The sequence below is a fragment of the Salarias fasciatus genome, chromosome 13, assembly GCF_902148845.1.
Source record: "Salarias fasciatus chromosome 13, fSalaFa1.1, whole genome shotgun sequence".
Taxonomy (NCBI): domain Eukaryota; kingdom Metazoa; phylum Chordata; class Actinopteri; order Blenniiformes; family Blenniidae; genus Salarias; species Salarias fasciatus.
In genome coordinates, this window is record NC_043757.1 from 17,618,834 (window position 1) to 17,632,265 (window position 13,432).

Genomic DNA, 13,432 nt, shown 5'->3' on the forward strand with positions numbered 1-13,432 from the left:
TTTTTTATCCATGGGTACAATGAAAAAAAGAGTAAGAACGTTACTTCAAACACAGTATCATGTAGCAGATGTGTACTTCCTGTCAGAGGTTCCAGAATTTGCATGTGTCAACATCCAGAGACACTCTGATGACGACAATGTTTGTTGAAAATTCATGTAAATATATATTTATTTCTTTTTTTTTCTGTAGATTTTCTCTTCTTTCGTTGTCTTTCCCGTGTTTTTAACAGATTTTCCGAGTCCAGCTCTGCGTGTTATGCCTGCTGATTGAGCTCACGTTATAATGCGGCCCTCCACTTTTCCTGCTTTATCAGACGTGATCTGTGGAGAAAATAAAAGATGCTCCGTCCTAAAAGTTGATATCGAGTAACTTTTTTGTCTTCAAACAATAAGAGGAGTTTCTCACGAAACCTGAAAAGAATAAACTGGCTTTGCAGAGGAAAGATGAAACCGACAGCTTCTCTTTTATGGTATTTACCAGTCAAATTAGACGGCGCCTCGTTGCGTGCAGCCTGTTCCACTTCCACTGAAAGAAATGCAAATGCATGACCGAGCTCCCACAGTGGTTTAGCAGATGAAACTGTAATATCTACATTTCCAAGGATCTGGGCATGTTAAACTTAACGTGACAATCAGAACCCACTCATTACTGCTAAGCAAATTGGAACTAAAAAAAAATTATGCAGTGGATGCTTTTAGACCAGTAGAACAAGATGTACAACTCTTTCATTGGCAGCACAATCATTGGGAAGGCAGACAAACGAAAGACACAAAACTCTGATGTTATAAGAAGATGGCATTTAATGTAATTTAGTCACTGCTTATAAAACTGGAGTACAAAGAGAAAAACAACTTTGATGACAAACAACCAAAAAAAGGCATTTTCATTCTGCGTTCTCAAACGATTTAATCTCTTTTCAGTCACGTCAATCAGGTATCTTCGCTGAGAAATAGCTAAATAATGTTATATCAGTCACAATGAGCAGCAGGAACAGAGCTGATTTGGAAGAACGAGAACAGATTCAACAGAAATGACAAAAATTAGATGTAGCTAGAGTCAAACAGAAATTACACCGCAGCTCCATGAGTGAATGAACAAGCGGCGGCACAAAAAGCAGACGTGTTGTTTACCACCTACAAGCTGCCACTTGTCATCAGACATGGCGTGATTATACTGTTGATTTCAGAGAGGCGGGTACAACCGGGAGCCGTACAAATGCATACATACATTGTACAAATGTGTATTTATGGAGTTTCGCTTTATTGTGACACAGAATAGTGTCAAGCATTTATTCAAACGTGTCTGCATGAGAAGGTGAGAGGGGAAAATCATCCCTCTTCCACCAATAAGTCACAGACTGGAACGTTGGAAACCGCTGCTTTATAAACAGCTGTGCTTTAAAACTTTCCCGTTGACATTCACGCATCTAAAACTGAGGTCTCGGCTGAAGCTTGTGCAAACCCCCCCCCCCAAAAAACACGTAAATTCCTGTGATGAAGTATAAGACACGAAGGCCCGAGGCTAAAAACCAGGAGGAGAACAGTGGCGCAGATATGGCGACCTGCAGCAGGAAACATTTATCTACCTCACGTTCACTTGTTAATGATCAGCCTCACGAGGATGTTCCAATAGCCAAACAGGAACTGTCGAGACTTGCCAAATATTTTTACCGAGCGAGATAAGAACTATAATGTAAGCGGCTCTGGCCATTTTACAGTTACTTTATGGGGAACAGTGAAGCTGTATCCCTGACTTGTACTTGATAGCAGATGCATCTCAAAAAAGGTAGAATGAAAGAAAAATGAATTTTTCAATGAACTTAATCAAAACTCAGAAACCTCAATATCATTTACATCTCTTATTCAAAGGTGCATTTCAAGTTGTTTTATTCTAATTTGAACTTCAAATCTGACTAAATCTAATACAAAATCTCGTTTTATTAATGAGATTTTTCCCCCCTCATTTTGTAACCAGAGGTCATTTATTCACAAGGTGTTAAAAAAAAAAAAAAGAAAAAAAAGGCAAAACTCAAAACTCTTAATGATATTCAAATTTCTGTAGCTGTAGCTGTAGTCTGCAGGTTGTTCTGTTAGGATCTGAGCCGAAATGTTCATATCAACGCTGCCACCCAGTGGCAACAAGTTACAAAACCCAAATAAATAAATAAATGATGAAAAAGCTACAGTCACGAAGTGCAAATTTCTCCTGAGTCCACTCAAACATTTTACCACCCATCAAAGCCTCAGACAAACAGTGCATTCACCAGTATTTCCTATGAGAAGCGTTTGAAACTGAACAGTCACTGCAACAAAAAAGTACATTGGTTTTAATGAAAACCACATATATTGAGCCTTTAAAAAAAAATGCTAAAGTGATTCTTGGTGTACTCGTTTCTGAGCAGAAGAAAAAAAAGAAAGGCAAATCTGCACGAACTGCAAGTTTTCCTAAAAGTTAATACACTGCAAAACAAGCAAAAAAAAAAAAGGAAAATTAAAAAAAAGACAAAGCCCAGAATATAACTTAAATTAGGAAGTTATTCAAATTATCTTAAATTTCCAAGCACATTTCAGTAATTGCTCAACAGTTCCTGTGTCAGTAAATTAAGTAGACAAACAGAAATAAGTGGTTGTAGAATTCAAGTGAGCAAAATCAACTCAGAAATATATTACTAAAAGTACAGAATAATCTGAATTACACCATTGGATTCTTTGTTTGAAAATAAACACAAACAAAACCAAATTGATCAATAATTTGATCATGTTAAAATTCTACCATCAAGTCATGAGGGGGTACAATGAGAGAGCGTCTGGATGAGTTGTGGGACTGAGGTTTTGGCGTGACGCTGCTGACACGCGTGCAGACGACACCGGCGAGGAAATTGCTCACATTCAGGCCTCGTGCCTTCGGATCGAATGGAAACCGTCTCCTCGGACACAAAACGAGAAAGCCAGATGTGGGACAGACGAGGAGTGACTCATTATCCGCTGTTTGGTTTCCTTAAAATGAATGACTCCCATGGTGCCTTCGCTGACCTTACGGAAAAGGCAGCGTCGACACTGATGAGTTTAAGACGTTGCGAGTGGTCTTTACTTGGAAGAAAACAGCGGAGTCGATCGGATTATTGACTCAGAGAGTATGCAGGGCCTCGATGCAGGCTTGGGAGGTTAAAAACAACAAGAAGAAGAGACCTAGTTGAGGTGGAGGACCTGCTTCATGAACTCGTAGGTGGTGAAGGCCACAGCCTGCGACGGGACGCAGCGGATGTAGTTGAGAGAAAGGCCTCGGTACAATCCCTTCTTAATCCCATACGACCGGTACACGTACTTCAGGGTCTTGACCAGCGATCTGTTCAGAGGCAGGAAGCAAAATCACATCCTTTATGAATAAGAAACTTTTCTAAAGATTTCTGAAAAATTTGCATATAACAGAAATCAGCCAACAAACTCTAGAATTTGTCTCAAAAAAACAAGCATGGAATCAAAGCAAACTGTACTAACAAGGTGTGTAACATCAACCAGGATTTATTTATTACCGCTGAACCATGACAGGCTCAATGACGTCGCAACAAGGTTCAGGTTGTTGTGTAACGTAGTCAGATAACGTTTATGATGCACAAACTGTTACTACGTAAATCAACGTACTGTTGCACTGGAGTCCAGTTATTTCTTCATAAACTTGAAATTATTCTCTTTTAATTACATTTCAAGCCAAACAAGTTACAGCACAAAGACACAATACTGAGCCCAGTGTGTGTCTTTCTCTGATTTCCCCCCCCTTTAAAAAAAAAAATCAGACAAATCAAACCAATATTGTTGGCTTTGGATTTCTTAAATTGATGATTTTAAAAATTTGGTCACAGATCCTGAGTTAGCTAATTTAATTCATTCACGTGAATCTTGAATTGATTAGATTATTAAAAAAAAATCTCTAAGGAGTTTTTCACCAGCTGTTATGCTCAAGATAAAAGTTTCACACATTTCTTTTCAATAAAATCCGGGACAGGAAATGTCTGGATCTGGTTTGACATCAAAGTGGCCTGATTCACTTCAGCTCTGTGGCCGGTAGTTCTTCCTGTCGCAGACAGACAAAGTCTTTTCTCTGTGGTCAAGTCGTCTCCAGTCTGGGAGCAACGTCACATCATTTCAATGAATTTATCTGTTGTTCTGGTGAAGCACAAGAAAATAATGTTCTCAATGCATCAGCATCACTATAATAAAACACAATGATAGAAAAAGGCCTGGTCTGTGAGCACCTGCACATGCCCTCCTTAGAAAACTATTATTGATCCTTGTTCTACACAATGAGAGCTCTTCTCCTACAGCATATAAAGTCCCACTGAATCATGAAGTTATCGATCTTCTTTTCATAATAGAATAATAATAGTGGCTTTCATTTTTCCCTGGTGATGTTCTGAATTTGACGACACTTTTTGACCGGTAAAGTTTACCAGATCAGGTCACGGCGAGATAAAGAATATGGGCGGTTTATGTACTTACACACATTTGTCTGAGTCTGGAAGCGCCGAGCCTAACTGCATTCTCCTCCTGGCCACATCGAAAGGATACCTGGTGAGAGGATCCATGATGTTAGAAACAAATCACAAAATCTAACCAGGAAGCTGAGATGAAGCAGCTTCAAACGCCGTACGATATGGTCTGAGCGATGGCCCCAGCGACCCCGCCACACAGCAGGTTGACGTGGGTCTTCAGGATGAGGACGTCGGGGTTGTCTGAGGAGGGGCGTCCCAGCAGCTCGGGGAAATGCTTCAGACCCAGGCTCTTCAGAGTGCCGAAGGTGAAGAACGAGAGACCTGAGGAGGTAAGAGTCAAGAGTCGTTTCATGTTGTTCTTCACGTCGGTCTTCAATCAGAGATAACACACTTCACGCTTTCAGTCCACGCAAAGTAATCCCATTACCTGCATATGGAGCCATTCCTATTATCGTTGGAGTGAGTCCTCTGTAGAAGCCCGATATGCCGCCCTCCTGCATGAAACGACAACAAAGAAACAAACAATGCAGGAAAACTCATATTGAACATGAACACAAACGGAACCCGATCACGAGAAACTCACCTTAAGGTAGATGGTTTGGAAAGCATTGACGATTCCAGTGTAGCGATGGTGTCCTTTCACCTGGAAAGCCAGCCTGGCTCGGACCACATCCAGAGGATAGGTGCAAATCACCGCAGTCATCCCTGGGAGAAAACACACACAGCTGTATGCAGTATATGCCACACCATGGCAGGAGAGCAATTTTCATCTTCAATTAGCCTCAAATACAGTGAAAATATTAGTAGGAATATAAACACTTAATGGAAATTTCCTGTTTTATCTCCTTATAGTAAGAAAGCAACAGATTAGAGACTCCTTATGGTGACTTTTTAAAACTTAAAGGCATGAAAATGTAATTTATTGAGGAAGTTTGTGTTTATGTAGCCGATAAAAAACCTAGTATACGATTATGAATGAAACAGCAGAAAGGAATCTCTTTCCGGAAGCAAATCAATCACTGGGAGAAAGAAAGACAGAAACACGTCAGTGGTTAAAGTTCACCACTGGCACAGAGCGAAGTGTCTTATCAGCACCTGCCATAGATCCTGCCATGAGGCGGTGGATGTGTCCGGAGATTCCAAGCTGCTTACTGAGCAGCTGCAAAGAGAGATCATTATTATTATGACTGGGACCAACTGAGGCTGATTGATTAATCAAAGCAAACAATGCAAAAGCGAAACCAAAGTGTACGTCATAACATGATTAAATACCTTTTTGTATCTATCAAAGGCCATGAACTGGATGGCTCCATAAGGAAATATCCTGACCATCATTGCTCCATTCCCCTTGTACAAGCCAAGGATGCCTTCTTTCTTTGGCACAGCTTTCAGGGTGGAAAACACTCCTGTAAAAAGCAAATCCACAAGTTTGACTCCTGCGAAACAGATGTGCGAAAACAAACACTCGCTAGTTTCCCGTGTTTTGCTGCAGAGGTCTGACCCAGATGTTTGTAATGGGGGCTCTGGGCCTGGAGGAGAATCTTGACTCTGTCCAGAGGAGCAATGGTGGTTTTGGCACAGCATCCTGCAACACCTGAATGAAAACACAGAGGCATCGCATCAACCCTTCATAAACATGCAAATATTTATGCCAATATGTAAAAAGTAGCAGTAAATATCGATTAGCTACTGAAAGGCTGTCGATGAGAACTCATGAATCAAGTCACTCCATTAGGACAGTGGCTGTGCTGTTGTTTCTATTAACTTTTTATACTGCATATAACTCAGCCTTACCAATGCAGGACCTGGAGGCAACAACCCAGACAGACTGCCAGTCCATCAGAGGATTAACACACATCTACATACACAGTCACAGCAGCAATCGGTACAAATGCAAAATGGATTCACAAGACAATGTATCAGTCTGACAGCTCACCTCCAGCTACAAAGGATCGAAGCCAGTAGTAGTCCCTGCTGGCAGGGGTGCTGCTCATGGTGGGAGAGGAGGAGACCGCCGCCTCAGATGTCATTCTTTCTGCTCAGGAATCTGCCACATCTGTGGCTGCTCGATCATGTGAAGGCCCTGCAAGCATCAACGTGACTGTGAGACATGCAGATATTGGCTCTTAAATGAAGGAAGTAGAAAAGATGTGGAACAAGTGACCAGATTAAAAACTATTAGAAAGTCAAAAATCTTAAAGTGCTTTCACTTTCTCAAGAATGTGCTGTACAAGTAATGGATTATTTGCACAGAGATCCATCAATCACACTTCATATTTAAACCAATACAAATGGGCATGCAATGGTTGTAATCTATAGATCTTTTTGCATTTTGTTAATATTACATCAATGGAATGTCCCTGAACCTTAACCACAGTCAGAATCCATTATTTGTACAGCGCAAAACTACTTCAAGCAAAAAATACCATTTGCAAAATGTCTGTCAAATCAAACTTCATTTGTAAAGCACGTTTCATACTAAGCAACACAAAGTGCTGAAAACAATTTAAAAGCATTTTAAGGATGAAAACAAAACAGCCATACATTGAAAGGATACAAACAACACATTTACAAAATACCAAATTAACACAGAGGCACAAAAAAGTCTGATATCAATGTTTTCTGAGACACGGATGTAGTAAAAACAAACAAACAAACATATGTACATCACCTGCAACAAAAGCCCCCAAAAAGATACAAAATAACTATGGTGATTCCCAAATGAGGAAGACAAGGTATTAGAAAAAGACACAGAAATGTAACCAAACTCAAACACAGCGACAACTACCAGGACACGCAGAACAACCACAAGCACAGTAGACATATTTCAAAATTTGCCTCCAGGAAGTCACCATGAAAACAGTCCAACATGAGAGGGACTGTGCGTGTGTCTGTGCGCGTCCGTGTGTGTGTAAACAAACTGCAATGTCCGCTTCATGCTACCTGCGGTCAAACTACTGACAACAGGAGCACAGTAACTCAGCAGACCGGCAGCTTTCAAACACTCACAGTCACTGGAACACGTGAACTTTCAGAGGAGTGGATGGAATACTGTAGAATGTCACCATGTTCGAACCCGGCTGGTTCTCCTACGCGGAGCTGACACGGCGGAAACATTCCGTGAGTTGAAACGCGTCGAGGCGGAGGGAGTGACCGCAGCTCACCTGCTCATGAGGAATTCCAGCTGATGGGAAGATCTGAGCTGCGGCTCCGAGGCGCTGACATGTCTCTCACATCGTGTCCTTCGTCCTCAGACTGACGGCTGCTGGACCGACGCAGGCGCGCGATGATGACGTAGATCAGGGGGCGGGAGGAGGAGGAGAAGGAGGAGGAGGAGAAGGAGGAGGAAGATGATGAATGTGAGCTAGATGCGGATGCTTAATGAAGTATTTATTGGCACACCTATTATCTCTGTATCTCCCGGAATGTCTCCCCTCTGGTGTATGTACAACTGTGAAATTGTTTAGGAATAAATACAGCAGTGGTATTTCATCAATACTGATATTACAAATCATATGGACGTAGAGAGAAGGTGTTGTTTGGATTATTTATATGTGTATGCTTAACAGCAGTTCTACTGACCTGAAAAATCTTTTATTCCTAATGAAAGTATTTCATAACAAGTTCAGTCATTACATTTTCTCCATCAAACAATGACAAACTAAATATGATTTAAAAAGTAGCTATAAAGGTCTATTTTATTAAATCTATTTCTGTGAAGTCAAACCCTTGAGCATGAAATGTAACTTTTTCCTCATTCATTCTTTCTTCTTTACTCTTGATTTATTTTATCCCATTTCCTTCTTTGTACCATTGTCATATTCACAATGTGATATTAGAATTGTTGTTGTTGTTTTGTTTTTGTTTTTTGCATTAGAGTGTGTCTTTGTTTGCGTGTTTTTTTTTTTTTTGTCTTTGTGGGTAATTTGTAATCATGCTTCATCTCAAATGTTTTGTCTCATGTGTTTCTCTATTATATGTGTTCATGTTGATCATAGCCATTGTGTGTATCCTTTGGCTGATTTCGAGACACTGGTCATTTCAATTTCTGTTGTTGGTCTTTTTATATCTGTTTGTTCTCTCGCCTGTGAAGCACATTTTGGATCTCTTTATGTTTGTTTGTATCATATTCCTGGTTGTTTTTGTATTACTTGTGATTTTGAGCTTAATTCTTTTAAGGTTATTTATGATTACTCTGTATGCACTTAAAATCTCTTGTGATTATTGTGCATTCCTTTTTGGCAAACATTGGATGAAGGTCACTCTCTTTAAAATATTTCATATATTTCAAATATTTCTGTCATTTTGTTGTGGTTTTAGTGGTTGTTTAACAGGGCAGTACAGCATTGCAGTTAACAGTTGTCAACTTTCCAAATTTGCACATTCTTCCTTTGGATGGATTTTCCCTCCAGACACTCTGGTTTCCTCCAACACTCTAAAGCTCTTTATTTGACGGTGGAAATTGCCCTGAACTATATATGCCTGAGTGAAATATGCCTGAGTGCTGGACAGTCTGTATGCCTGTTTGTGGTCATTGTGATCATGAGGACAGTGACCTCATCTGGAATTTATATGTTTCAAGATTTCAGTGCTTTCAATATTTCAAACCCCCTTTCTCACTCTTCAACCTGCAACATTTCCGTAATAAATAATTAATTAGTCACACTCCTACCATCCGCTTTGGCGCGCTCTTGCGTGCACTTGCCGCAAAAGGCGCGGCGCGCGCGAGACGCGACAGCTGCGGCTCCACTCCAGGTTTTCTCGTCCGCTCTTCCCTCCGGAGCCGACGACAAGGTTTTTCTTTTTTTTTTTTTTGGCCAGCGGAGCCTGTAGGTTGCGTCTGGTGGAGGGAGAGTGAGCGGGGCTGCCCTGGATGGACTGACATAAGAGGGATTTACATTTTAACGGGTGTCGTGCTCCGTGAACGACTACGCGGAGCGCCGCGCGGAGACCTGCGTCCCCCGACTGCTCGATGTGCGTCCACGCTGTCGGTGCGTGGATCATGCCCGTGTGTCATCGCCGTGGGAGGATTGAACTTGCCAGCAGTCTATATTTGCCGAGGAGGGAAACCAATACGAGGTCTCGCTGTCTCGCTGGAGCGGAGTATTATTAGCAGTTCAGACAGTGCAACTGCCTCTCTGTGGTATGTAAAGCATTTCAGCCGTAAACGTGGAAACGGAAAAAAAAAAAAAAACACGCTCGGTGCAACAAAACAACCTGCGTAAAAGTGAGGTTAGCGCTACTCGGTGATTTAAATGACAGCGGTCAAGTGCAAAAATAATATTAAACAGCGGTGTCTGAGGGCGTTTTTTTTTTTCTTTTTTTTTTACACGGTAATATCCCCCTCTTCCGCCAGTCAGAAAGACGAAAACAGGATCCGACCTCCGGCCAGAGCCCTCTCCTCTGTGCGCCTGCCCTTTAAACTGTTAAAGCCGTTTATCCACTCCGGATCCTGCTGTGTTTGTTTATATATAGCCGGTCTGATTTTATGATACCTTTACTCCACATATTTTATGATCTGAAAGGCGCTCGGACTTTACGTTTTGCTCGTGGTTTTCGCTCCTCGTGCCTGTCCAGCAGATATTTTTCAGGCGGGGCAGAAAAGTGTCATAACTAACGCACAAAGTAGAGAGGATTGTTGGCGTACTGCTGAGGCTATAATTCGGTCATGTTCTTACCCACAGTTCGGTTTGGGTATTTCCAGCGTGTTTGCAAAAATAGTGTGACATATTAAGGTCAGAAAATTTCACATTTTAAGTTTTCTTCTGTTTTCTCTCTCCTCCATAGGTCATGCACTGCTATTACAAAGTAACAACAGTAAAAGAGTCAATGCAAGTTAAAGTTTAAAAGCTAAAACGGATAAAATAATTTAATTTGCAAAAGAAAAAGAAAACATTGTGTGCAGAGCAAAGGAAAAACATTCACCTTGCCCCCATGCTGGCTGACAGCAGTCCTCACCTCCACACCCTCAGCCATGCCTGCTTCCACCAAACCCACCAGGAGACAGACACCTGCTCAGCGGAAAAACGGACCGAAAGGTGTCAGCACCAAGAGGCAAACCTGCAACTCAAATAAACCCAGAGGAAGAGCCGCAGAGAGATCCCAGAAAGCGCCCGCTGAGCCGAAGCAGTCTGCCACCAGAGCCGAGGCCGGCCGGAGCCCCCGCGGAAGAGGCAGGCCCGCTGGCCAGGGTCCTGGAAGGTCCCCAGGCAGAGGCAACCAAGCCCTAAATGTAACAGGATCTGCAAGGCTTAGACGCTCAAGCCATCGGAGTGACCATTGTGTTCAGCTGCGAGCCCCCCTGGTGCGTAGGAAGTCTCAGCGGGGCACGCAAGTGTCTGTTACTCCCTGCCAGCCTCCCAAGCCGTGCAGGGGAGGGAAAACTGGCAAGAGGAACACGGGGAGAAGAACGGCGTCACAAAACACAAGCAATCAGGCAGTGAGTACCAGCGACAACTGTTCACCTGCCAAGGAAAATAAGCATTTGGACAACTGTGATGGTGATGATGATGATGATGATGATGATGATGATGATGATGACGATGATAAAAATCTCCCGGTTCATCCCAAAACTGATGTTGAAGTTCCTGCCAGTATTAAAGACGCAGGGTTTGGAGTCAACAGTGGTAAGGAGGTCAGTCCACTTAAAGCTGACTCGCCGCCATGCGAAGGCGCGCTGGAAGACTGTGTGCAGCGCAGCTGTGGCCGTCCTGGAGCCCAGCACGGCGGCGAGGCAGCCAGCCGTCACGGCGAAGGTGACCCGGAGTGCGACATCGAGGCTTCAGTGTGTGACGATGTTGACGGACAGCGAAAACTCTGCAGCAGCAGGGGTGAAGCTTGTATCTCGGAGCTAATGAGCGCCGGCTCATCTGGCGTGCAGCGCGGCTGTGAGGACAGTGAGAGTTCACCTGTCCTTGGAAATAAGCTTGATCATCACGCCAGTGATGTTGAGAGAGGTGATTTGTCTCCTGTTCAGCGAGAGGAGGGTAACATTTTAGTCTTGAATGACTGTGGGACTGAGGAGAGAAAGACACCTGTCAAAGAGGAGATTGGGCACAATGAAAGACAACGCCTGGAGATAGAACAGGCTGCTGAGACGACGAAAGAGAGAGAGCAGACTATTGAGAGGCTGGGAAATGGTGAGAGTGGAAAGGAACAAATCAATGTTAGAGAAAATTTCAGTTCTGAAATTTCTGCTGAATCCCAAACCTGCACTCCAGCCTGTCCTGGCCCGGATCCGCCTCGCTCTACCGAGGGACTGACGGCACAGTCAGAGTCACCTGCCCGTGAGCTACTGGTCTCCAACACAGCTACCTCAAACTCCACCAAAGCCCTCTCCAGCGCAGAGGCACGCGAGCCAGACGGTCTGATCCAGGGGAAAGCAGACATTCAACCTACCGCTGATGGTGCTAAATTTCAGTTCTCAATGTCTCCAGTTGTCCCTGAGGCAGCCCTGATGGTGCAGACTGTCGTTGTGAAAAGGCACATGCCAGTTATTATCTGTAGAGACTCTCTCAAACCTGAAAGCTTGAGGGATTCTAGCCACATTGAACTACACCAACCACAGAGCCAAGAGATCCCTTCTCCTCTGGGAGAAAGACGAGATTGTGCGCCACCAATGACACAGACCAAAGATGGTAAATCCAATCCAGAGTCACTGGAGCACAGCAGAGAGCGAGAGACGTCCTCAACGTCATTGGTAGTTAGTCAGTGGAGCACAGATGTCCCTGCTGCTGAGCGTGAACCAAACCTCAGTGAGGACAGAAGTCAGGCAGCAGTGCCGGAGCAGGAGTCAGTGCCAAAGATCTCCACTCTTTCTCTAGACAGCAGCTCCACCTTCTCCTGCAGCTCGGAGAGCACCCGCTCCTCTTTTTCTTTCGACACTGAATCAGAAACAGGTTACGGAGAGTCCAGTCCCTCTGTCCTACCGGGATCCTGGGGCCCGGAGGGGGGCGGTCCATTCTCCCGGAGAGCATCGAACTCACAGAGGAAAGAGAAGAAGAAGAGGAGCAGGTGCGGGACGTGCGAGCCGTGCCTGAGGAAGATAAGCTGCGGCCGGTGCAGCTGCTGCCTCAACCGCAGGACTGGCCATCAGATCTGTAAGCTGAGGAAGTGTGTGGAACTAAAAAGGAGAAGATCGACATCTCTGCTAGTACACTCCACCGCACAGGTGAGGGCCTGCTTACACCGCACCATTAGATTTTAATTAGCAGCTCATTTGGAAGTTTTATTGCAGCTATTGTTCATCTGTCCCGCTGATCACATACATTTAGCCATCGATTGTATTTTAAACGTACTGGAGCATCTTTGCACAAGGAACAGCAGCTGATGCTCACAAAGTGAACGATGAGCTGTCAGTACTGTCTGACGGCATTGTTTTTAATCTTGTGCAGACAGTTGACTGAACCAGATGTGTTGAAGCACGAACTTCCACTTTCACATGGTGAATTCTTGGCCTCAACTGAAATTTGTAGTGTCTTCCTCCTCAATAGAGAATAGAGAAGTTTGTGTGTGTGTGTGTGTGTGTGGGAGCGGTTGGTCATGCCCTGTGAAAGAGGGGAAGACACCGTCACATGACTCGCAGCAGTTCAGCACATGCTTGAAGTGTGTGTGTGTGTGTGTGTGTGTGTGTGTGTGTGTGTGTGCGTGCGTGCGTGCGTGCGTGCGTGCGTGCGTGCGTGCGTGTTTGTGCATAGTCTAAAGTGTATCCAAGAGAATAACTATTTTATGAATTGCGCATGGTGACTGTGTGTGTGTGTGTGTGTGTGTGTGTGTGTGTGTGTGTGTGTGTGTGTGTGTGTGTGCGTGTGTGTGGGGAGGAGTAAGCCAAGACAGTTTTTTTTAGGGTGTGTTTTTTCACAGTTGCGCTGCATGACGGTGTCAGTGGAGTCACCTCTCCTCCAGGTGACTGTTTTCACATGTCATCAGCTGCAGTGACCTGT

General features: G+C 43.8%; 2 protein-coding genes across 2 annotated transcripts in view; one reads left to right on the plus strand and one right to left on the minus strand.

Moving 5' to 3' along the window:
- Positions 1 to 793: 793 nt before the first annotated feature.
- slc25a16 (solute carrier family 25 member 16) lies at positions 794 to 9,182 on the minus strand. Its single transcript, XM_030106367.1, has 11 exons — positions 9,163 to 9,182; positions 7,655 to 7,752; positions 6,427 to 6,573; positions 5,992 to 6,084; positions 5,763 to 5,896; positions 5,586 to 5,649; positions 5,074 to 5,195; positions 4,918 to 4,984; positions 4,649 to 4,811; positions 4,498 to 4,566; positions 794 to 3,346 (listed from the first exon to the last, which is right to left on the minus strand). The coding sequence occupies exons 3-11, from the start codon at positions 6,518 to 6,520 to the stop codon at positions 3,190 to 3,192; spliced, it is 963 nt and encodes a 320-aa protein (XP_029962227.1). The 5' UTR covers positions 6,521 to 6,573; positions 7,655 to 7,752; positions 9,163 to 9,182; the 3' UTR covers positions 794 to 3,189.
- A 121-nt stretch (positions 9,183 to 9,303) lies between these two features.
- Positions 9,304 to 13,432, plus strand: part of tet1 (tet methylcytosine dioxygenase 1) — a 31,716-nt gene continuing 27,587 nt past the window's right edge. Inside the window, exons 1-2 of the mRNA XM_030106354.1 lie at positions 9,304 to 9,633; positions 10,278 to 12,660. Coding sequence (XP_029962214.1) covers positions 10,465 to 12,660 — 2,196 coding nt within the window. The 5' untranslated portion in view covers positions 9,304 to 9,633; positions 10,278 to 10,464. The remainder of the gene's footprint in view (positions 9,634 to 10,277; positions 12,661 to 13,432) is intronic.

What these genes read in the sequence shown, in the direction of transcription:
- slc25a16 (XM_030106367.1), bottom strand. Translation starts at nt 6,520, where the DNA reads ATGACATCTGAGGCGGCGGTCTCCTCCTCTCCCACCATGAGCAGCACC. An exon ending in TCGATCCTTTGTAGCTGGAG is followed by an intron (nt 6,085 to 6,426) that starts GTGAGCTGTCAG and finishes GTTTTCATTCAG; the next exon opens with GTGTTGCAGGATGCTGTGCC. An exon ending in CATGGCAGGATCTATGGCAG is followed by an intron (nt 5,196 to 5,585) that starts GTGCTGATAAGA and finishes GTTTTCTCCCAG; the next exon opens with GGATGACTGCGGTGATTTGC.